A 12,847-nucleotide genomic window follows, 5' to 3' on the forward strand; every position below is an offset into this window, starting at 1 on the left:
AATGGCTCTGTTACTTGCTTTGGTCTCTTATCCAAGACCCATAGGCCATAATTGATTTAACTCATTCCAGTATACTTGCTCTGTAGGTCATCTCATTTCAACAAAATGGCAAGAATTTCACCCCTTTCAAATTTCTTAGAGATTTTATCCACATCTAGCTTCTTTTATTGATTTGATAGAAGGGTCTAAGAATTGTTCACACCGATGTTTTACCTTTAATTGACTGATTCCATAACTCAATCAAGTAGGCATACTCATCTGATAACAGTATCAGAACATAGAACATCTTGTTAATTAATTAGGGTAGAAGTGATTGATTCAGTTAAGAACTCAGAGCCTCCCATGTGCAGTTGGATTAAGGAATTTCTCCAGCCTTCCATTTAAATAGCAAAATATAGCCAGATTATATTCTATCCTATCCAATTTACTCCAATCCAAATAAGCATTTATTAAGCACCTATTATGTATCAGGCAGTGTGCTAAGTGCTGGGTATGTAATTAGTAAAGATAGTCTCTTCCCTCAAGTTGCTTACGGGGGAAACAACACACAAAAAGAGTCAGAAGAGTGGGAAGTGGATTGGGGAGAGGACACCCGGGGGCACCAGTTGTTGGAGGCACTTTGTTCCATAGAGCTGAAATTAGGAAAGTTAGCAGATGCAAAGTGGAGTGAGCTGGGTCCAGTTTCTGCCCTCTATAAAGGAAGGCATTGGGAGGAGTTTGGTACCCCTCTAGTCAGAGGGGAGAGGAAGCTGAGACAGGTAAAATCAGTCAAGGCTTGAGTTTGCAGCATGGTGGTCAGTTTAGAAGTGATGAGTTTATCCTGGAAGGGGCATCTTGTTTGGTGGAGTTGAAACCAGGTAGGGCAGCAGATAAACATGTTGGAAGGCCTCTACATTCAGGTGACATATATCCTAAAGGTCTGCTGAGTGGGGAAGTATGAGTACGCATAATGAAGATGGAACCAGGGGGAGGGAGTCTTATGAGACTAGAACACTGATGAACTTTTCCTCCTACAGAAAGTTGTATATCTTATCTTCTAAGGGAGAGAGAACATGGGCTGGTAGAGTGTATCATGAAAATGTATAATGGAAAAATGTGAAAAGTCTCCTGTATTCATGTATTCATCCCTCTATCCAACTTCCATCTGAATGCCATGGTAGAAGTCTGTCTGTCTCCCCCCCCCACACACACACACATTTCCCATTTCCATTGAAAATTTAGAAAGGGTAATGAGAAAACCTAGAACAAAACAATGAACAGCTGGAGTCAGAAGAACCTGAGTTCTGTTCTGACCTCAGACACTTAACACCCACACAAAAAAACTAGCTGTGTAACCTTGGGCAAGTTACTTAACCCCAATTACCTTCCAAAAGGGGAAAAAAACCCGCAATGAACAGAACTTCTTTGCAAAATATGACAATAGACTGTCTGAGGAACAGTGACCTAAACCAAATTATCTGTTAATATAAGAAAAAAGGTATCGTGGGCCCATGAAATGATCAGCTATCAAGGACAGCTATATAATAGTGGATTTATTAGTTCATGAAAAAAGCTATTTAAGAAAGTAGGACTTGAACATAAAACTTTTGCAAAGAAAAAAAGGCAAAATGTCAATAACCTCTATTTTGCTTTGTTTTAGAACGTCAACCATGTACCTCCATGGCCAGTTCAACTAACCTCCCTTCAAACGTGGCTGGTCTAAGTAATGAGCTCATAGAACTTCAACACCTCATTCAGTTCCCAGAGGAAGTTGCTTGTATTCTGACTGAACAGGAACAGAGTATCTACCGACAAGTGTTGCCTGTAGACTACCTTTGCTTCTTAACCAGAGACTTGGGAGATGTTGAATGCCAGAGTAAACTTCCATGCCTCAAGGCTACAGTATCTGCATCTATCCTTACCTCCCAGACCAGTGAGCACAATGCTCTGGAAGATCTTGTAACAAGATTTAATGAGGTAAGAAGATCCCAAGAAGTCAACATGTTTGTGGTCAATATCTCTGTTTCAACACATATATAGTTTGAGGCATCTTTTATCTGTAGTTATGCTGGCTTTTATTGATTCATCTCCTTTTCTATTTTACTCACTGCATGTCCTTCTTCCTAGACAGCAGCATATAATTATGTACTACATTTTAACTCCTGACCCAACCCTTACCCCCACCTTGACTCAGCCACTTCTGACACAAATAAACCATTTAGTTGACCATTCCCCCCCCAAAAAAACACTTTTTTATCTTTGTGCTGTACTTTTAATTTCATGCTTTCCCCTGTTAGACCTTCTCATAAGCCTCTCCCTCTGTATGTACTAGTACTAAAAAAAAATATGAAGAATAACATAATAATGAAAGGACCTGTCACCTAGTTCTCAACCAGAACTTTATCCCCTGAACACTAGGTTCTTTGCCAAAGCTCCATCTCATGATTTAAAGGCCAAGGGATCCCAGGCCAAATCTGTAGAAAGCAACCTACTATAGGGACCAAAGAAGAATGAATATTCTTTTTTAGTACTAGACACTATAAGAGTCCCTAGTATTAGAAGAGTAGTGTAGAACACAAGACAAGTCACTAAAGTTATTTATAGTACCTGGCACCAGGGAAAGAAACTCAAGTGAGAGTGACCATGTTGATTATAGAATTCTCATGAGATATTGCCCTTGTTCTAGCCTCTTCCTAAATTACTAATCTTTGATTTATTTTCATTTACTTAATTTCACTTTGGTATAAATATTATAAAAAAATTTTATTTATTCATGTTTGCGTATCATTGTATATAGCAATTTAAGGCTTTAATTTTATAATAAATTCTCAATTAGAATGCTCAGAGAGTGAAGCATTCTAGTTAATTTAGTTTTGTAGGTTATTGAGTGTCAACCAGAAAAACATTTTTGCTTCAAAATTTATTAAAAATCCTCCTAATACATATTAGTTCTCTGCCCTATATTAGCAAGTATAATCTGCTGAATATGATTTAATATTTCTTTATTACAGATTTTGTGATATTAATAGAAAGTACTTTTACCAATTTGTGATTTTTTAATTTTTTTCTTATCATTTACCTCTGAGAAAAATTGAGTGTAGAATAAAAATTTATATTGTTTTTAGTAGTTGGTTACAGTTAATTAAAGTAACTAGGTGGCACAGTGGATAGAGTGTCAGGACTGGAATCAAGAAGACTCTTCTGTAAGAGTTTATATCTGACCTCAGACACTTATTAACTGTGTGACCCTGGCCAAGTCACTTAACCCTGTTTACCTCAGTTTCCTCATCTGTAAAATAAGCTGGGAAAGGAAATGGCAAACCATTCTAGAATCTCTGCCAAGAAAACCACAAACGGGGTCACAAAGAGTTGAAAACAACTAAGCAATGAAATTTTAACAACTAGCCTATGCTCCTGTACTTGATCTCTCGGTAAGTCCTTGTGAACTCTCCCCTCATTTGATGCTATTTTAACACCTATATATTCTGGTTTTGTTATTAAATAGTGATTTACCAGATTCTTTCTTTGTTACTCTGTTGAAATCCGTTTGGGAAGAAAAAATTCTTTCCAGGGATGACTATTGTCATGTGAGGTAGTAAGGATTTTCTTTTTTTATTAAATTAAATTTTATTTTCAATGAAGATCTGCCTTCTCTTTCTTTCTTTCTTTCTTCTTCTTTTTTTTTTTTTTTGCTTTTTTGGAGGGCAATTGGGGTTAAGTGACTTGTGGGTCACATGGCTAATTTTTGTGTTAAGTGGCTGAGGCCGGATTTGAACTCAGGTCCTCCTGACTCCAGGACCAGTGCTCTGTTCTCTGCACCACCTAGCCTCCCCCGTGCTTTCTCTTTCTCATACTTTCCTTTATCCCACTGCCCACCACTGAGAAAACAAGAATAATAAGAGGTGAGAAACATGTTTCATCATGAGTCCTCTGAAATTATGGTTGATCATTATGTTTATTAGAGTTCCTAAGTCTATCAGAGTGGTTTGTCTTTACATGTCGTTATTGTATAAATTGTTCTCCTAGTTCTGCTCACTTCACTCTGCATCAATTCATACATGTCTTCTCAGATTTCTTTGACACTATCACCTTCATCATTCTTACAGCATAGTAGTATTCTATCACATTCATGTCTTATAATTGTTTAACCATTTTCAATTGGTAAGTAGCCCCTCAGTTTCCAATTCTTTGCTACCACAAAAGGAGCTACTATAATATTTTTGTACATAAGGTTTCTTTTTTTTTTTTTTTTTTTAGCTCTTTTGGGTATAAACCCAGTATTGGTATTTTGGAGTCAAAGGGTACATGGTCAGTTTAATTGCTTTAGGGACATAGTTTCAAGTGCTTTCCAGAGAGGTTACCAATTCACAGTTCTACCAAAAGTATATTAATATGTCTGTTTCCCCATAGCCCCTCCAGCATTTGTCATTTTCCCTTTTGTCAACTTTATTTGATGAGTATGAGATAAATCCTCAGAGTTGTTTTAATTTGTCTTTTCTTCTAATTATTGATGATTTATGACATTTTCCATATATATTGGTAGATATATAGATATGTTGGTGACTTGGATTTCTGTCCATGAAAATTGCCCATATTAATATCTTTGACCATGTGTCATTTGGAGAACAGAGCACTTACTCTTTTTTTTTCTTCTTTTTGGAGGGCAGTTGGGGTTCAGTGACTTGCCCAGGGTCACACAGCTAGGTTTTTTTGGGGTTTTTTTGGTGTGTGTTAAGTGTCTGAAGCCAGATCCGAACCCAGGGCCTCCTGACTCTAGGACCGGTGCTCTATTCACTTCACCACCTAGACGCCCCCAGAGCACTTACTCTTATAAATTTTGATCCTTCTCCCCCCTCCCTCCAATATATCTCAGAAATTAAACTTTTTATCCCTGATTCTGGTAGTAAGGATTTTTAAGACTACTCTCCTAAGATTTTATTAACTATTCATTTCTCTAGAGATCAACATATTAGCATCTTTATCTCAAGACTTTGAACTACAAAATCCTAGAGCAAAATGTGAGAGGTATAATGGGAACGGTTTCCTTCAGATAATCCTATCTATGCATAAAGCAGCTCTGTGGAGAAATATATTGGAGAGGTTGTAGCAGCAAGCACCCTAGCGCAGCTAGTACAGGTTCTTAGATCTGCTTTTCTAAAGGAAAGCTACTCAAAATGGGTTAAGAATCTTACTTTAATAAATCAAACATATCATTTACCTAGTTCAGGGGAAAAAGTCAGCACCCTGAACTTCAGAGATTACAAACAGAAATTACAACAGAAAATAACACAATTCAGCAGACAGGCTTCCAGCTATCTGACCATTACATCCATACCTAGTCAGTTACCAGTGAGGGAAGCACCAGCATCTGGGTTTTCAAAACCAGGGGGCTCGATGGCTGCCCAGAGTCTCTTCTGGCCGAATCATACAACTCTTCCCAAAGTGAGCCCCAAAGCAAAACCTCACATAAGGGTATATGTAGCCTTCTTATGGGTCAGAGAATGTCACAACCCTCTTGACCCACTGCTGAATCACAAAGTAACAAGGCGTGGTCATTCCTGAAAAACAAGCCTTCCTCCACAAGCTCCATGGGACCATATTTAGCCTTTTAGTGGGCAGAGTATATTTTCAAATCAGGGAAGGTTCCCAGATTCACTTAAGCCTATCAAAGGGCCAAGGGGCAGGGAAGATCTTCAGATTCCCAAAGCCATTACAGAGGTTTAATCTGAAGGAGAGAAAACTTGGAGGGGACATGATAGTAGTCTTCAAGCATTTGAAGGACTGTCACATAAAAAAAATTAGACTTGTTTTGATTAGGAGAAAGAATTAGACATAATGAGTATTAAGATAGAAATAATTTGGCTAATTAATTGATTTTGGCTAAATGTAAGGAAAGAATTCCAACTAAAACTTAAGCATTTTAAGCATTAACTACCTCAGTAACATCTATTTAACTAAAAATCCCTGTTATATACTCGTTAAATGTGTAATTATAACATAATGTACTATAACCTCTCCCTCAATGTTTCACTCTAAAGCTACTCACCCCTTCTACTTTCCTATTTGGAATGTCTGCTCGATAGACAATAAACTTTGCTTCATCTTAAATCTTTTCTTTTCCCATGCCTTCTCCTGGTTCTCACTGATAGCTGACTGCACTTCCTGCCTCCTCTTCCAGCAATGCACTTTCACTTAATTCCTCTCTCACTCATTAGTTGAGGTGGAGGTTCTAGAATACTCCTTGTTCTCCATGGCCCCTTGCAGATTCTCCCTCCGTCATCATCATCACCACTGAGTAACTCTCCTCCAAAATTCTCTCAATCTATATATACCATTCCAGGTAGCTCATGACTACTAACTGACCCCCAGGACACTCTGCTTCTTTCCTCAGTGAGTTCATTGCCTAACTTGCAGTCTCTCACTGCTCTTTAATTCCAGGCCTCTTAGTATGAGATTTCAATATACACAATGATGCTCCCTCAAACACTCTAATCTTCCAGTTCCTCAGCCTAATCATTTCCAAGAAGTTCGTAGCTTTATCTTGCCATTACCCACAAATACACTACAACTATATTCTTGAACTCTGAAATTGCCTTAATCATGTTGTTGTAATTCCAGCTTTCCTTCTGCCTTGAAATGCCAAACCCCATTCTTTATTGACACCAATCTCCAGTCCTTCAACCTCTCATTTATTTCTCAGGCCATTCTGTGTCCTGGACCCTTTGCTTTTCTCCCTCTCAATTATCATCTCTATAGTGTTGTTGATTCTCATGTTTATTTATACAGCCCGGATCTTTCTGCTAGCCTCCCAGCTCAAATCCCCAGCTACCTATTGGACATCTTGAACTGGATGTCCCCTAGATGAACCTAGGATGTCCCCTTAAATGTAGCATGTCCAATATTGAACTATTATCTTTCCCCTCGAATCCTCCCCCTTCCAAATTTCTCTATTACTATTTGTTCTCTATAGCCTCATAGTCAGTCACTTTCTGAGGCTCACAAACAAAAAGTGTCTTCGACTTTTTCCTATCACCCCCCCCCCCATATCTGTCCTGTTGCAGAGGCCTGTAGATTATACTTTCTTAAGATCTCGTCATATGTCCCCTCTCCTCTGAGACTGCTCCCCTGGTGCAGGCCCTCATCCCCTTATGCTTTTCCAGTAGCTTGCTAACTGGTCACTCTGCCACACTTCAGTCAGTTTTCAAAGTGATCTTTCTGCAGCACAGATCTGATCATGTCACCTCTCTACTCAGCAAACTTCAGTGGCTCCCTGTCACCTCCAGGATTCAAAGCCTTTCATTTAATACCTTTCTGATCTTCTTACACCTTACACACATACCCCACCCTGACTTGCACTCTGTTCAAGTGACACTCGCCTTCTTTCTGTTCTTCAAACAAAATATTACATCCCGTGACCAAGCATTTTCACTGATGGTAACTCATGTCTGGAATGTTCTCATACTTCATCTCTGTGGCCTGGCTTCCAAGTCCCAGCTAAATTCCTAATCTCACCATCTATACAAAGCCTTTCCCTATCACCCTTAAAGCGAATTTCTTCCTTTTGTTGGTTATCTCCAATTCATTCTGTGTATAACTTGTTTATTCATTATTATTTGATTGTTGTTTACCCCATTAGACTGTGAACTAGTTGAGAGAGGAAACTGTCTTTTGTCTTTCTTTATATCTCTAGCACTTAAGACAGTGCCCAGCACATAATAGGTGCTTAATAAATGTTTACTGACTGACCTAGCATGAGGAAACCTGGCTTCATGTCCTGGTCCCAACAATTATTAGCTGTGAGTCCATGACCAAATCATTCTCTGAACCTCAGTTTTCTTATCTATAAAAGAAATTTCATGGTTTTTGCACTCCCAAAAAGTTGTTATGGGAAAGGAGGTTTATAATTTTTAAATTCTATATAACTATCTTTTTTCTGTGTTAATAGTGATAACAATAATGAAATATCTGAAAATATGACACAATACCTTATTAACCTATTTCTAGGTTCTATATATCCTTTAAAATAATAAAGATATTATGAGGATAAAGTGAGATAATGTGTGAAAAATACTCTGTGAACTACACAATAGAGTTAGCTTTTTTAGAAGCAGTGTTGAAATATGGCCTTGGAATCAGAAGACCCAGATTCAAGTTTTGCCTCTGACACATAATGTACTCTCTGTATGACCCTGGAAAAGTCATAACGTCTCAGAGACTCCCAGAAAATGTTCTGATACTTTAAGTTATGGGTGAGTTCTTGATATGCATCAGTGGAAAGATATTCCACACCAGGAGTGACCTACACTGATGAGATCATAGTTCTAGATCTCCTCTCCCCATTTTTTTTTATCATAACTTGAATGGGTACCTTGAATGGGTACCTGAGTTTGATCTCTTTGAACCCATAACCTTACAAATACATACTGTTAGGTAATGATCTGTTTTTGATTAAAATCAGATTAAAGACTATTTGATGAGCCTAGCTATACCTGAAATTACACTGAAATATTAATATCAAAACATCAAGCATGATGCATTCTTTTACAAACTGAAAATCGCAAATTAACTACTTGTTTTCCTAACAGAGGATAACCAGCACATGAACTTACCCCCTCCTTTCATTGAGAGAACCAAAGCAGGGCAGACCAAAAAGGCCCTTCAGACCCTTCAGACCAAAAAGGATAAAGGATAAAGAGATCTACATGCTGAATAGAGCAAGGAAAGCAAAAGAAATGCCAAATGAACTAAGAAACTTTGTTTAGAGCCAAGGAACCAAACCAGCCAAAATACCTTTTATAAGATTTAGATTAGAACTCATGAAAACTGAGAAAAACCATAAGTGTATATTCTGTGGAATTTTCCAGTTGGTACTTTTTTGTTGTATTTTTCCCCTTAGATTTCTGACTCTCAGGACTTTACTGCCATACCTCTATATGGGCATGTTCTCCCTCCCCTTTTGGTTTTCAGCTTCCTTTTTTTGTTTGTTTTCTTTCCTTATTAGAATGTAAAGTATTGAAGGACAGGAATTTTATTTTTTTTCTCATTTTTTTTCTATCCATAGCACTTAGCATAGTGTCTAAAACATAGTAAGTACCTAATAAATGCTTATTGTGTTGCCTTGCCTAGGATCAAGGATGCATGAAGAGGGATTGTTGTTGGCAAGGAAAAGGGCCATCTCTTCATCGCAGATTGGAGTGAAGGAGAAGATATTAGGGGAAAATGTCAGAGGAATGTGAAATGTGAAGAAGAAATAGCTTTCTATAAATAATCTCATTTTATCAATGGAGTATGAGGTGAAATCCTCAACTGAGAGTGCCTTGAGAGGCTTCAGAAGAGATGATGTTTGGAACAACTGTAGTGGGGGCTAAGATGGAGAATCAATTAGGGAGGAATCAAAGGATTGTATTCTTTTAGGGAAGGCCCAGTTGAGATTAGATAGCAAATTTGTATTAGATCCAGTAAGTACAGTTTCACGACTTCCTCTAGCTTGGTCCAGCAGCACATGAATAGAACCAGTGAGGCAGATTGAAATAATTGACAGTTGGGACAGCCTGGCAAACCAAAAGGAAGGGTCTGTCACACCATGCAGGGAGCAGAACACAGTCCCGCATGGGCTGTGCCAGCATAGACCGACCAGAGCATACCTCAGGGGATAGAATCACTGGCAACTGTGGTGGTTTACAGACTTCTCAACCCATAAACAACAAAAAGTAAAAATGTCTGTGGGGAAAGTGTTGGAACTGGGTGAGAGAAGAGTGTGGTCTGGCCCATGCCTGTAGGTTAGCGAAAGTGACAGTGGCTGCAGCTACAGCTGTTTCCAGAGCTCCAGGCCCACAGATATTGGGGGAACCAAGCTGACTGGCCAAAGGGCAATTGTAGGAATCTCTTTACTGGTGCTGAGGCAGGATTCTCTTGCTTTGCCCTGCTTGGATCAGGGTCACAGTCTTGGGTGGTGGTCCTGGAGTGAGGAGGAGCACTGGCATGGCAGAGCTTGTGGCGGCTGTGGAGAGGCCATCCTCCTCACAGTTCTGAGGCAGGTGCCTAGAAGAAGCTCTGACAATAGCTGCACAAAACTCCAGAAATTTGGGACACAGCCCTCTCCACTCTGGAAGCACTGAGTTCTTCTGTGGCAAAGAGCTCAAAGGTCAGGTAATTGACTGGGAAAATGAACAGAGGAAGAGAGATCAGACTATAGAATCTTTTTTTTTAGTGACAAAGAGGATCAAAGCATAGAACCAGAAGAAGACAATAAAGTCAAAACTCTTGCATCAAAAGCCTCCAAGAAAAATATGAATTGGCTTAAGAAGAGAATAACACACACTCAGTTGAAATGCTTCTGCCGGTTGTTTCATTGTGAACCTTTTTTAGTTTGACCTAAGATTCTGAGGTTTCCCTTTCTCTTCTACAATTTTTGCAGCTAGGTCCTCATTCAACAGTTCTCCTTGAGACTTAATCAACTCCTCCAGATAAGTTTCATTTTGGCTCCAATTCTTGTGTTAATTTTACAGTCTTATTATTCACTTCTTCTAACATTTCATTTTTGTCAAATCCACAGGAATGAACTATGGGCATGTTTTTTTCCAAACTCTTTTCATACATGTTTCTGTTGTATCTTTCCATGTCTTAGCAATATTCTGGATTGCATGGTAAATATTATAGGGCTCCTAGAAATCTCTCAATATTATGTCCTTATCTGCATCCCAAGCTGTGATCATCTGGGCTACAAATGTAGTATTAGTGTTAGGGGGAAGGAACACCACTTTTATGTTTTCATTAAAATCATCCAGATGGGGAGTCAAGATGGCAGAGTAGAAACAGGACCTCCGTGCAGCTCCGGGTCCCACCTCTCCCAGTCCATGTAAAAGGGGACTCTGAACAAACTTTGGAGCTACAGAACCCACAAAATGACACAGAGAAGCTAACCTCCCGCTGAGGACAGCCCGGCAGGCCAGCAGGAATCGGCCAGTGCAGTGCTCTGGGAGACGAGCCCAGCTCCACGCCAAGGTTTTAGCCCCAGGGCAGGCCTGGCCAGCCGCTAGCTGGAGGGACCCCCAGATCACCAGCAGCTGTGGTGGTCGAGAATTATCAACATATAGATGCTAAAGACAAAGTGAGAGATGAGTGTAGTGTGGACTTTGGGACCCAGTAGTTGGGAGTGTGTCGGCTTTTGCCCCTGGGGTGAGAAGCCACTGAGGGCTGTGGCACATGGCAGCTTCAGCTCCCAGCCTGCACAGTATAGGGAGACCAAGCGACCAGCCTGAGGGGTAATTGCTCTTGCTTTAACCTGCTTGGATCTGGATTGTGGTCTAGGGTGGAGGTCCTGGGGTGTGTGTCCAACTTGCCAGAGCGTGTGGAAGCTTCAGCAAGGGCACCCAACTAATACCTCTGGAATCTGAAAAAAAAAAAAACCCACGTTTGGTACAAAGCTCCTCTGTCTGGTAGCAGAGTCCTTCTGTGGCAAAAAGTCCAAAAGTCAAGTAATTGAGTGGCAACATGACCAGGCAAAGGAAGCAAAGCAAACAGATAAATCCAACCTTAGACTCCTATTTTGGGGACAAAAAGGATCAAAGCATGGAACAGGAGGAAGACAGTGAAGTCAGAACTCCAGCACCAAAAGCTTCCAAGGAAAACACGAGCTGGTTACAGGCCATAGAGGACCTTAAGAAGCAGATAAGAGAAGTGGAGGAAAAATTGGGAAGAGAAATGAGAACGATGCAAGAAAATTATGAAATGAGAGACAACAGCCTGACTGAGGAAAATAACATGTTAAAAAATTGACTAATTCAAATGGCAAAAGAGGCTCAAAAAGGCAATGAACAGAAGAATGCCTTAAAAAGCCAAATTTGTCAGATGGAAAAAAGAATCTCAAAAGCTCACTGAGGAGAATCATTCCTTCAGAATTAGATTGGAGCAAATGGAAGCTAATGACTTTATGAGAAATCAAGATGCTGTTAAACATATCCAAACAAATGAAAGAATAGAAGGCAATGAGGGGCGGCCAGGTGGCTCAGTGAGTAAGAACACTGGCTCTAGTGTTGGGATGACCTGGGGATCAAATCTGGGCTCAGATACTTAGCACCACACCCAGAAATAACTGGCTGTGTAACCTTGAGCAAGTTACTTAACCCTGATTGCTTAAAAAAAAAAAATAGAAGGCAATGGGAAATATTTCATTGGAAAAACAACTGACCTGGAAAATAGATCCAGGAGAGATAATTTAAAAATTATTGGACTACCTGAAAGCCATGATCAAAGAAAGAACCTAGAAATCATCCTCCAAGAAATCCTCAAGGAAAACTGCCCTGATGTTTTAGAACCAGACGGAAAAATAGAGGTTGAAAGAATCCACCAATCAACTCCTGAAAAAGATCCCAAAAAGCAAACTGCTAGGAATATTATAGCCAGGTTCCAAAATTCCCAGATCAAGGAGAGAATATTACAAGCAATCAGGAAGAAATAATTTGAATATTGTGGAAACACAATCAGGATAACTCAGGTTCTGGCAGCTTCTACACTGAGGGATCGAAGGGCTTAGAATGTGATATTCCAGAGGTCAAAGGAGCTGGGATTAAAATCAAGAATCACCTACCCAGCAAAACTGAGTATCATGTTTCAGGGGAAAATATGGTCATTCAGTGGAATAGAGGGCATTCTTGATGAACAAACCAGAGTTGAATAGAAAATTTGACATTCAGATACAAGAAGCATGAGAAGGTAAACAGGGAAAAGAAATCATAAGGAACTTATCAAAGTTGAAATATTAACATTCCTACATGGAAAAACAATAATTGTAACTGATGAAACTTATCAGTATGAGAATAGTTGAAGAGAAGATAGATAGATAGATAGATAGATAGATAGATAGATA

General features: G+C 39.4%; 1 protein-coding gene across 4 annotated transcripts in view; it reads left to right on the forward strand.

Annotated features, from left to right (window-relative positions):
• The window catches only part of PLCE1 (phospholipase C epsilon 1), a 372,466-nt gene that overhangs the window by 180,710 nt on the left and 178,909 nt on the right, over window positions 1-12,847 (forward strand). For all 4 annotated transcript variants that reach the window (XM_069099269.1, XM_069099271.1, XM_069099270.1 and 1 more), the window contains exon 4: window positions 1,640-1,956. In XM_069099269.1, the coding sequence (XP_068955370.1) occupies window positions 1,640-1,956 (317 nt within the window). The remainder of the gene's footprint in view (window positions 1-1,639; window positions 1,957-12,847) is intronic.

Source organism: Petaurus breviceps, unplaced genomic scaffold (assembly GCF_028583685.1).
Source record: "Petaurus breviceps papuanus isolate PSGF00001 unplaced genomic scaffold, PetGlider_PUasm1.0 37, whole genome shotgun sequence".
NCBI lineage: Eukaryota > Metazoa > Chordata > Mammalia > Diprotodontia > Petauridae > Petaurus > Petaurus breviceps.